The sequence below is a fragment of the Charadrius vociferus genome, unplaced genomic scaffold, assembly GCF_000708025.1.
Source record: "Charadrius vociferus isolate BGI_N301 unplaced genomic scaffold, ASM70802v2 scaffold512, whole genome shotgun sequence".
Lineage (NCBI taxonomy): Eukaryota > Metazoa > Chordata > Aves > Charadriiformes > Charadriidae > Charadrius > Charadrius vociferus.
Window position 1 is genome coordinate 841,816 of NW_009647050.1, and position 11,782 is coordinate 853,597.

Sequence of the window (11,782 nt, forward strand, 5' to 3'; positions counted from 1 at the left end):
CTGCTTTGCCTGTCACATGGAGGGGATGAAGCAGGCTTGAGTCCTGCTTTGTTCTTCTAGGAAGCTGCCTATTAATATCTGTCCTCCTGAGGAAACTTACCTGCATGATGAGAGATGTAAGGACAAATCTACACGCGCACGCGAGAAAGGTTTCATAACATAGAATGTCTTTATTGTCAACCTCCTTTGACTGCTCTGAAATCTTTCCTTATAGATCCCACCACAGCCCCGGCGTGCTGCTCCTATCACCCCCCCACCTCCAGAGAAACGCAAGAATGCGCAGATTGCCGCTCCCGTTAAAAGTAAGGACAAACTGCTTTCCAGGTCTCGGGCACAAAACAGACACTGGGCAATATAAGTCACGGTGCCCAGGCACTTTTGCTTTGTGCTTAGAAGGGCATCCATATATATATCCTAAATTCCTATAGGTTTTATATATATGTGTGTGTATAAATCTCTCTCCTAAATTTCTGTAGGATTTAATGCTAACGGTCATGAGCTGGTGGCCAGTGGTCCTTCATGTCCTCTCTGATCCAGAAGGGTCTGGGCAGCCTGGCACCTGCAGATGGATGCCAAGTATGGCATCCTCCTCACCCTCCGGTGCTGGTAGCCCTGGAAAATGTGGTGCTCTCCGAGGAGCAAACTCTCTGCCTGCTCACGTGGCTAATCTGGCCAGCACACAACCTTGGTGATTTAAGATCCTCCTCGTGGGTGTTTTTCTCCCACAGACACCATGGCCATTTTCCAGCAAGGCAGAGGGAGTTTTTGCTGGCAGTGCGGAGTGCGGTAGTTCACCAGGGGCAGCTCACTGGTAGCGCTTTTAGGACAAGGCCAAGTCTGCTTTTGGCTTACAGTCTGTCAGGTGCTTTTTTTGTGCAGTGCTTGGATGAGATTTCCATAAAATTGGTGGCTGGTACCCGTAAGGAGCGGAAATAATACCAGGGGCACAGCTGTGTATCTGCTGCCTGCAGGCAAGGGGGCTGCTGGTTGTGAGCACTTCGGGCCAGAGCAGGACCATGGGGCCAAGGCAGGAGCTTCTCCATCTTCAGCACAGTTGGACTGTCAGAGGCAATGGTCATTCTGCTGAGATGCTGTCAGCTTGCCCAAGTGCTCTCTCCGTGCTGTGGTGGTGATGTGGTTAGTGACGCAGCCCGTTTCAAGCCCATTCGTGTCCTCTTGTGAGGAGCAGGGCAGAGCTGTTACTTGCAGGTAGTTAATTGAAAGTTGAGGCTGGCACCAGCTTATTTTAATAGTATTGAGCCATTTTTCACTGAGGTAGTGGGAATTTACAAAGGTCAGTTTCCTTCAACTCTTTATTTTGATTTAGTGAAGCCTGGTAGGAGGAGCTATGCTTTGTGAATGCTGCTTTGTAAGGAGGAGGAGTGAAAGAGAGGGATGCTGAACACCTGTGGGAATGAAGGGCCCTGTTTTTCTGCCTAGTTTGTGCTTGCCTTGGGGTGGAGTGGTGGATGGAGTAGTGGAGGGCTTCCAAGACCGATGGGGCAGGAAGGGTTGGAGTTGCCTGTCGAGGTGCAGCAAAGGCTTTTCACACGTCTGTCCCAATGGCCCTTCCTTTGGTGGGGGGAAACTGCCTTCCCCGAGAGCTGGGCTCCCCAGGAGGTGCGCTCCTTCTCTTCCAGCGCTAACATCAGCTGTTCTCGTGAAGCTCCAGATGATGGTAGCCTGGTGTTTGCACACATAGCTGTTTTCATAGGCAGGGGAAGGACTTGGATGCATTCCTGCCCCCTAGAAATGAACAGATAAGGTTTACCGAAAAAATATATTAGAACAGGTTAAAGGAAAGAAAAATCTTTACATCACTTTGCTTGTAGTGGATTTTTTCATTGGAAGGTGGGACAGCTACCACTGCTAGAGCTAGTCAAAACTAGACGTGGTGGGAGAAATACAGTAGAGCAGACAACATGGAGACTTGTGAAAATGGTATATGCTCTCAGGGCTCCTGATCAGACGTTGGAGTGTGCTGAAAGGGAGAGACTAGAGGTGTTGTCAGCCAAATGTTTCCTTCACTGTCGTGGTAACGGTGGTGTGCAGTCAGTGAGGTTCGTGCAAGAGGGAGGCAGGGGCTGGCGTGTGAAGCCTTTGGTGTCTTGCGGTTCTCAGGCACCGTCGTGCAAAAGTGAGAGCTTACATCCTGAACACAGAAAAAGGCCCTCCCTAAGCCAGGGGGAAGACTTTTCTGTCCCCTAGTCCTGTCCCTCCCTCCCTCCCTTCCCCTGCGTAAAACACTAAGCCCTTTGAAGGGTATTCATCTCAATAGAGTAGTTTTCCCCTTTCTAAAGAGGTGATTGTGCGAGAATGCTCCAGAGAGAACTGGTACAATTTTGCTTTGAGATAAGTGAGGCAGGAAGAGGAGTTAAACTGCTCTGGTCGCATGCACAATGAGCCTTTTAATGGACTGCGCTGTAGCAATTTGTTTCTTTTTTTTTTTTTTTTTCTTTTTTCCTTTGATGCTGTTGCTAAGGCATTTTTAATTGTTCCCTTTCAGACGCTGTTGAAATTATCCCTGGGTCAGCTTCTAGTGCCTCCTCTATAAGCACGACATCCCTGGATACTTTGTACACCGCTTCTTCAGCGTCAGAGACCGCTCTCCCAACGGCCACCTCCAGTCCTGCCAACACCCCACCGCCCGTTCCAAGCCGGAGTGTCCACACCACGATAACGCGCAATTTGGACACCGGCTCTGTGGCCCACTCCCGCTATGGAACTTCCCCAAAGGATGGGGCCAGCAAATCTCCCCAGACCAAGAGGGCTGCCCCGGCACCACCGGCTGAAGGGGGGACCCAGAGGTCCCACACAGTGGATGGGGAGAAGACTTCTCAGGTGAAGAAAACAGCTGCCCCAGCACCCCCTGCAAGCCTGGATGCCTTCAACTCCCTTTGCCTGGAGGATAAGAAGGCAGCTGTGGTGGAGCCGGTGCCAGCAGAACCCGGTGGTCTGGTGGCATCTGTGCCCAAGACGATAGGTGCCGAACTGATCGAGCTGGTGCGCAGGAACACCCACCTCAGCTACGAGCTATCCCGTGTGGCCATCGGCGTGGTCATCGGCCATATCCAGACTTCTGTCCCAGTAACCAGCAGCATCATGGAGCAGATTCTCATCTCCGTGGTGGAGAGTAAGGTAACACGTGCAGGGCTGGGCCAGGGGCTGCTGCAAACCACCTCCTAGCATTGGGCAGAAGGTGTCATGAGCTTAATGAGCTCTCCTAACGTTTGGGATGAGGAGTGCAGTGAGATCCCTAAGGAAAGGGAAGAGGTGCTAAATGGGATAAAAAATGTCTAACCAAGGGAACCAACGGTGTAAACCAGGTCCAAGTACTGGTAGCAAGGAAGTGGGAAACAAGTGATTTTATTCCCGATATGAGCTGCAGATGTATGACATGACCTTGAGTTTGGAGCTGGGGGTGAGAGGTGAAACCAGCTGAGAGGGTCCTTGGTGCTGGCATGCAGTGGGCACTGGTAGGCTGTGGAGGAGGGGTGGGTGTCTCAGACCAGATTGCAGTTTGGGGAGAGGATGATGAGATGGATGGCAGTGAATTGAACCACATGAGCACATCAGGTGGGAGATTACAGCCTTCCCGGTCCCAGGGACAGCGCTGGTGACAAAGCAGCAGTGAGAATGGATGCAGCAGGACCCGAGGCATGCTGAGAAAGGTCTGACATGAGTTGTTGACCACTGATTGTGAAAACTCACAGAGAACCATTGTGGCAGCATAAAATCAGAGAAAGAAATGAATAGTGACTGTTTAAAGAGGTGTTTTCTGTTATAAACATGACAAATACAATCTGAGGAAAATGGAGCCTTTGCCATAAGTGCTTCTGTATAGAAACCTTTTATGAAATAATGCATTGTATAAAGTTGTTTTCTTCTCTGGTGCTGCACGTCCTCTGTGTAGGTTCAGCATGCCTATGCATACTTTGAATCTGTGCAGATTCTTGTCTCCTTTGCCAGTGGAGCACCCGAAACTTCTATATGTCTGGCCTGGTCTTTTATCAAAGCAATGAAAACTAGTTTTCTGTAGATGCGAACCTCTGTTCCATAACACATGCCTCAGCACTCCTTTTTTTTAAAAGACCATGGATGAGCAGGTTTTCAGCCACTGGAGGAAGAGCACTATCTTGAGCTTGTTCTAAATAAACCTTATGCCAAAATGATTGTATATTCCTTCTTCCTTTGCTGCAGACACGCAAGGTGGGAAATAAAAAGATATTTCTCGCAGCAGTCATTGAAATGGCGAAGTGCACCTGGGTAGCCCTCTGCTTTAGTTGGAGGGATAATAAATTTCAGCTCGTACTTGCTAAATACAACCTTGAGGAGTACGCTTCATATGAACATCTAAGATTGGAGTTCCATTGCTAATGGCAATATTATAATGAACTGCTCAGAGGCATTTGAATATGGAAAACTAATGGCATTCAAATTTTAGATCAAATCGTAATCTGGCTAACTGTCTGCACTGAATAGAGGGTCCTGTAAGCAATCATCATGTCTCGGTTTGTGGCCATAACCCAACGGTTAATTGCTTCCTACTTCAATAACAATACCGTGTCAATGTGCGATCTAGATTCAGCAAAAAAAAAATTTAGCTGTTTCAAGCAAATGTTCTGACTTGCACGCTAAGAAGTTCAGTTTTCTGTTATTTGCACCTTCGACAAGGTTTGAATATTATTTAATCTTTAATACTTGTTCTCAAGATACAGTAAGGTTAATTCCACAGAAGTCATTTAGTGCCAGGTTTCTGCAGAGGGGATTTGAAAACCTCAATTTCATGGCCGTTGCTGCAGATCAGCCTGATAAAGATGGGAAGAAATTCTGATGTTGGTGCAGGGACGAATATGGATCTACTCGTAACTGATATGTCACGTAGGACATCCACGGGACTTAATAATGCCTAGTACTGTATAGAGACACAGCAGAAGGTCCTGTCCCATCTTGTAATAATACCTCATCATACCGATCTTGAGTGGTACTGCTTTCAGAAGGAGAGCCTGGGTGGGCTTGCGCGGTGCTCCAGTGTAAACGTTGTGGTTGTGGTGTGCGTTTTTCCTCCACGTCCCAGGCAGAACACGTAGGGGCCTGGTCCCAGATGAGGTTGTTCACCTGGTGCGGAAAACCAGCTCTAACAGTGGAAAGGGCAGTCACGTGTCGTTGGGGGTGGCTGTACTGCTGTAGCTTCACTAGCGTAGTTTAACGGTACAAATTATTATCGTTGGCTTTGTGTTGTTCGTTATACCAAATCGTTCAATGATCTCGGGGGTTTCTGCATATAATTGTTGCTGAGTTGTCAGTTCTAGGTGAAGGGCTTTTTTTTTTTTTTCTTTAATTTGTAATTTCTGAAATCCCTCTACACCTCAATTCATGCGAATACATGGTCAATTCATCTTTTGCATATTTTTCAAGGTTTTTCTTCTACCCCCTAAAACAGAGTGAGAGATCAGCTTTGATTTAAAGCTTTGGTCTGATCATAGAAGATATCCTACCTGCTTCAACCTTTTGTAGCACGTTCTTTAATTAGTTATATCCTTTCTATCCCTATTCCAGTCTTAATTTGAAGTCAGATCGCTGGTTTACTAAATCAATTCTGGAATCCATTATCTCGCTCCTATCCCTAGTGCCTTCTGAACGTTGAATTGCGGTGGCACTTCCCTCTTGTTTGCCTTGCTGGTCCTCCAGCGGGGAGTCTGCCCAGGCACGTGTTTTCAAGAGAACAGAAGACCCTTCTGCTGGGACAGCATCGTGCTCCTGCTTTTAGAGAGGTAACATAAGGCTACGCTGGGGGAACAGCAAAGGAGGGTGCTGAGGTGCTTGCACCTTAGGAAAGGTGCTTCAGAGGCACCATGCTCCTCGGGGAACAATCCTGATCTGCAGGAGCAAATGTGCTGAGTTGGCTTCACCGTGTCAGGATTTGGCCTGGCCTTGGAAACGGCCCCTCTTCTTGTTCTTGAGCCGGTTCCTGGTGAGTGGCGTGGTGACTGGGCAAGATGCGCAAAGGGAAATTAAACATCTTTTCAAAGGCATCACTGCAGTGACTGTCTAAACTGGAGCTGGCTTTCGTGGGAACTAGTTTGAAATTTGGGCGTAACTAAGGATAATATAGATGCTGCCTGATTTTGAAGCATCTAGGGAATCACTTGGATTAGTGTGTATTGGTGATATGTGGTGGCCTTCAGCGCTGCTGAATTATCTCCCATTTGAGAGGAGGGGGTAGTACCATAGACATCTTGTCTATGGAGATCGATTTGAGGATTTATTAAACTGAGTGTGAGGCAATCAAAATTGCCTAATACACAAGCTAGCTACATCTTGAGAGGGAGCGCTTCGAAATCACTTATCTGCTTTTTATTAAATTAGCATCGCTGTGTTGCGTTTGTGACTCAGACCCATCTCTGGTTGCCTTAAATTTAAGCTTGAAAACTGCTGACAAAGGTGTGTAATTCAGTTTGGTCTTATAGATCAGGCAGGCGGCTGGGTGGGATCGAACGGTTCTTGGATGTGTCGGAGATGGAGGAACGAGTTAGGAAGTCGGTGTGGGAGGTGATGTATTTCTGGAGGGGGTTTCCCTTGTAGTGCTGGGCTGTGACCTGCTCCCAGCTGCCCATCACCACCGCCTGGTGGCTACCTGTTGTCCCCAGTGAGCCCTGACAAGCGTCATGGCTAATGTGGCCAAGCTCCCTCTCCTTCCCCCGAGTCCATGTGGGCTGTCTCTCACCTGCAGTTCCCTTTCATTCATTGATTCGGCTTTGCTTAAAGGAAACTTGCTTTTCACAAGACACAACTGCTGCTCTGGGGCTGAGCTTTTCCCCGGCAGGAGCTTTGTCCCTCTGCTCACCTGAAACAACGGGAAGGTCGGCAGGGTGAGTGCCTTCAAGGCCGAGTCCTTTGGCCGGGCTGTTGGCGTGCCTACGCAGGGCTCCTCCTTAGGGAAATACTGTAACAAAAGTGAATCTGGAGGGTGGGAAGAATGCATTAGTGCTTAGGCAAGTCTTTTGCTCGCTGATTGCTAGAGGAGCCTTTCTGAAGGTCTGTGCCAGAGTCTGCACACGCAGCCGTCTCGGTTCAGCCGTAGATGGGCCACGCTCATCCAGAGAGCGCCGTGGAGCAAATGTGCGTTGGGCTGTGGATGGCTGGGAGAGCTGAAAAGCGACGGCTGCAGAGACCTTCCTAAAGCATAGCTAACGTGGTGGTTGAAAGCCCAAGTGCTCCTCTCTTGCCGTGCCGCCTCGCAGGTCAGTGCACGGCAGGCACTGCCTCCCTGCGACGGCGCAGTGTCCCCGGCGTGCCCAGACCTGCTGCTGCCGAAAAAGTGCGTGTGAAAGGCCTGGCCTGGGAAGCTGGGCCCAGCTGAAGTCAGGCATCTCTCTTACACCATGTTCCATCTGGTTTAGCGGCTGCCGAGGAGCCTGCGTGTGTCGAGAGCAGCGTTAGCCGCCTGGTTTCCATAGATGGTGCTGTAGTGGGAACGGTTTGCTGCCCAGAGGAGGGGAGAATTCCCAGAGCAGTCCCCCTGAAATGTGTCTAAAACCCCTCCTATAGTGTTTACTTGAGGCGGATCTGGGCTCATCTGGAGGGAAACTGCTGGTGTGTGTACCTGCGGCACTGGTGATCCACCACGCTGGGTGGTGGGGTCGTGGGGCAGGAGGCATGGGAGAGGGTGAGGAAGAAACGTGAGGAAGAGCTTGGCAGGGTGGCAGCTGGGCTTGCATGGTAGGCATGGCCACCTCTGAGCAGTGCGGGTGCAGTGAGGTTCCCAAAATGATTTTGGGCTGCTCAGGAAGAACAAAATCCCTACAGCAGTTTATTGGGCTGGGCTCGGGGGGAGGGAAGGAAAAAAGGTAGAAGGTATGTAGAAGCAGCAAGATAATGCAAAGTGGCATTGTTAGAAATACCGAAACCTCCTCCTGCTTACGGGCTCTGCGGCAGATTCCTGGAAACAACCATATGACGAGGCTGCAGGTTGTAGTAGCTGCCAAGATGTTTAATAAGCAGAGACCTGACCCCGGTGGTGGGAGGGCTGAGAATGGTGCTGAGAGTGCATTGAGACAGTGCGTGGCGTAGTTACTCCCATCGGATTGAAGAGCTTGTTAATGGATTGATCTCATCCAAGTCCATTAGGAGCTTGATGCTCAGTGGAGTCATAAGGGCTGCAGATGAAGGATTGGAGGAAGCAGATTAGTGATAAGAGGCTGAATAGAGCGATCGTTAAAACGAGTACTCATTAAAATGTTCATCCAAAAAGACGTCCCAGCAGTGGACTGAGGTAGGACCAGCGCTGCACTCCTCTGGTGAGGAGGAGTGAGGGACATAAATGGAGAACGCTCTCCCAAGCAGCTGGGATGCACGGGGACAGGCAGGTGACACTGCAGTGGTGTAGGTCTTCCTAAAGAGAGGACGAGATGGCAAGGCCAAGTGAGTCTCCTAACGAACATACTTGCTTCTGTGATAAATCACCATTCAGAGGGAGATTCTCTCGTGTCTGTGCTCAGCTCCTGAAAGCCGCCATCCTTTCTAACAGCTGGTTACCTGTTTTTCTGCTAGGCCGTCCACAGCTTCCCAAAAATTAAAGAGCCTACAGAGGCTTGTTTTAGAGCAGCATGCTCCTTCCTTCATTACCTGCCTGACAAAAATTATGTCATGAGCAGTGACAACAAGAATACTTTTTTATTAGAAAATTGAAGCACTGAATTGAAGTCCTAATTAGTTCACGCCCCAAATACCCTGAAGCAAATTACTAAAAATTCTGTCTCTAATCAAGCAGGTGAGATGTTACTGTTAAACCTGGGGTGGTTTCCCAGGAAGGGCTGGAGGGTGGGAGGTGCGCAGGAAGGGTGCTGTGTTCTGGCTGGTAGCGGCAAAGGGCTTTTTGCACTCAACGATTGTGACTTGACGCTGCACGCCGCAGGACAGCTTCATGCAAAAATTGTTAAGGGTTTGGTCTCAGTGAGCGGGTTTTCCCTGTTGTTTGAATTTCCCAGCTCAGTTCTCTTCCACCTCGCTGATCTCCTGCTGCTTGTTGTCACTGCTGCCAAACCCTTGTGTATATAATTTAAGTTCTCCTGCAAATTAGTCCTTACCTCTCTTAATGGTGCCTGGGCTCATCACCTGTAATCAGCCTGGTTCCATGTGCTGGTCCCACCTTCTTACTCTGCTTTCAGGAAACCAGGTAGTTCATAGGATATACGTGGGTCCTGGAGGCTTATCCGAAATCACAGACCACAGCAGCTGTTGGGGCAGGTTAACTGCTGCCCGATTACTCCCCTCTCTTTCTCAAAGGAGAGGAAAAGCGTAGGAAAAACAACCCAAGAGTGAAGCCTTCATGGCAAGGATAATGTATGAGGTAGAAGCGGTGGGGCTGCAGTTGACAGCAATTTGAGAAAGGAGTATGTGCAGTAAGATTTGTTGAGTTAGTCTGCGGCATAGCTACAAGCTTCAGAGCTGCTGTGAATGGTGGTTGAGCTCTGCTGTTTGGAAGGAAGCAGAACCAAAGCAGCCCAAGATGAATTGTTTCCCATCCTTGCTGCAGAAGATGGCAGACCTAGTATTGAGCAGTTGGTGTGTAGAGTACCATGCGACCGCTCGCTCCCGAGTCAAAGATTACAGGAAGATTGGTCCCTTTCAGGCTGGAGGCAGGGGGCAGTGAAGGGAACTTCTGCCTGGAGGCAGTTGTGCAGCATGGTGGTTTGGTGTCCAGGACACATCTGTTTTACTGAAGGTGAGCTAGGAGCTGTGCTCAGCTGCTGCCTGGCAGCACTCCTGGCCCGTGCCAGGCTGGTTTGGCTTTCTCCATTCTCAGGATCATTTTCAGAGACTACAGCGTTGTCCTCTGAAGGCCTTCTGAACGCCTGCCTGATGCCCACACCTAGAAGGAAACCAGTGTTTTATTTGTTTCGGGGGTGTGATGGAGTACCTTCAGGTTCAGCGAGGTTGGGTTGCCTCATTCTCTTGGCACACACTGGACTGCTTTTGTGAAAGATGTGGTGTCGTTTGGCTGCTGGATGCTAAAAGGTTACAATTAAGTGATCTAGGAAGGACTCAGGTACGAATTCCCGTGGCTTTGGGAACGTTGGCTTGTCTGGATCAGCCTTAGGTTATGAAAAGCAGTAAGAAAAAAGGGGTGTAGCTTTGTTTGAGTGAGGTTTCTTGGGTTCTTTAACACCCTCAGAAGACAACTAATGTTCCAGCAGGATGGTGGCAGCTTGGATTTAAAGATTTTCTGACCGTGCACTCATTCTGGCACCTATTTTGATCCATTCGCTGCATTAGCTGTGCAAGGAAAGGACGTGGGTAGAGGCCCCAAAAGTATGAGAGCTGAAATAACACATGTCTTAAACTTGCTGGTTTTTTGCTGCCAGCTCTTGACTGAATGAGGTCAACTGCCAGTCCTGAGACAAAGATTAGAGGAAACAGGCACCCAAACAGCGGCTAGCTGTCAGGACCCCACTTACCGGTGGTTTTGCTATCCTGCAGAATCTGAGTGCGGGGCTGCCCTCGGGACAGATCTGCCACGACGAGCAGCGGCTGGAAGTGATCTTCGCAGATCTGGCCAGGCACAAGGACGATGCTCAGCAGCGCAGCTGGGCGCTCTATGAGGATGAGAACGTCATCTGCTGCTACCTGGAGGAGCTGCTTCGCATCCTGGTGAGTAAATTTCTCTCTTTACAGGCAGAGCAGAGAGGACAGCCCCAGTGAAGTTCCTTTTTTCTGACCTCCTTCGCTCCTGGGTTGCCACTGGATCTGCTGTTTCAGAAGGGATAGGTTTCTTGTGCGTCCTTCACCGTCGATGGGAAGCCCTGCCCTCACGTGTGGGGTCTGCAGTGGTCTTGAGCTGCCTTGCACTCCACCTTACAACGCTGTTCCGAAAAAAGTTACAGAGCCATTCCTCATGGTAGCTGTGGTATTTACCTGTCACAGGAGAATATAAACTCCCATCTCCAAAAAAAATCCAACCTCCTACAGAAAACCTAGAAGTCTGCTGTGAGGTTTGTTGCACTCCTAGTCCTGTTGTTTTAAAAACGTCTTCCATTTAAAACATCCTCTGTGGCTGGGAAGGACCTGCAGGGTAAGGCCCATTAAATGCGAAGAAAATTCTTTGGTTACCTGAGTGTGAGCTTTAAAGCTATTTTTGTGAGAAAGTATAAAGTATCCCACCACATCTGTGCATGCGGGAGAGGTGCATCCCCGTAGTGAGCAGCAGTGGGAAATACTGTCCCAGTGCTGTCACTACCACGTACAAGCCCATCTGTGTATGGGGAGCGTGACGATATGGGAGCTGCCGCACCAATTTTGTATTCCTCTCCAGTTCTGACATACGCAGAACAGGTATTTTTTTTGTGTAATAAATACCAGTGTCTTTGTCACTCAACACACAGCCTGTGCCGCCTCGCTGTGGGCCTGCAAGGCAAAGCAGAGGGGGTTTTTGTGCGACCGTTTCTTCATAATTTCAGGGTGGGAGGACATGTACAATAGTTCTCAGAATGGGAACAGTTCTGGAGCTGCTCTGTGTAACTGCATGATGCAGTCATGAAGATGCTCCTCAGGTCACGGGGTTTTTTTAGATGTTTTCAGCCCAAGATATGCTGTATGGAAGAGACGTTTCTCAGGAATTCACTTTGATGCAGAATCTGCGGGGTGGCGGTTCTTGAGCCGTCTTTGTACTCTGCCTTCTGTTTCTTTGTGAGATGGTTGGGCTGGGGCTACCGAGATCTGAAAGCAGCGTGCCTCCTTCGAGGTCCCTGCAGCAGGCACCTCCCTGCTTTGTTGTGCCACT

General features: G+C 49.3%; 1 protein-coding gene across 1 annotated transcript in view; it reads left to right on the forward strand.

Annotated features, from left to right (window-relative positions):
• NCKIPSD (NCK interacting protein with SH3 domain) overlaps positions 1-11,782 on the forward strand; it is a 36,195-nt gene that overhangs the window by 11,351 nt on the left and 13,062 nt on the right. Inside the window, exons 4-6 of the mRNA XM_009895743.1 lie at positions 215-302; positions 2,507-3,138; positions 10,483-10,653. Coding sequence (XP_009894045.1) covers positions 215-302; positions 2,507-3,138; positions 10,483-10,653 — 891 coding nt within the window. The remainder of the gene's footprint in view (positions 1-214; positions 303-2,506; positions 3,139-10,482; positions 10,654-11,782) is intronic.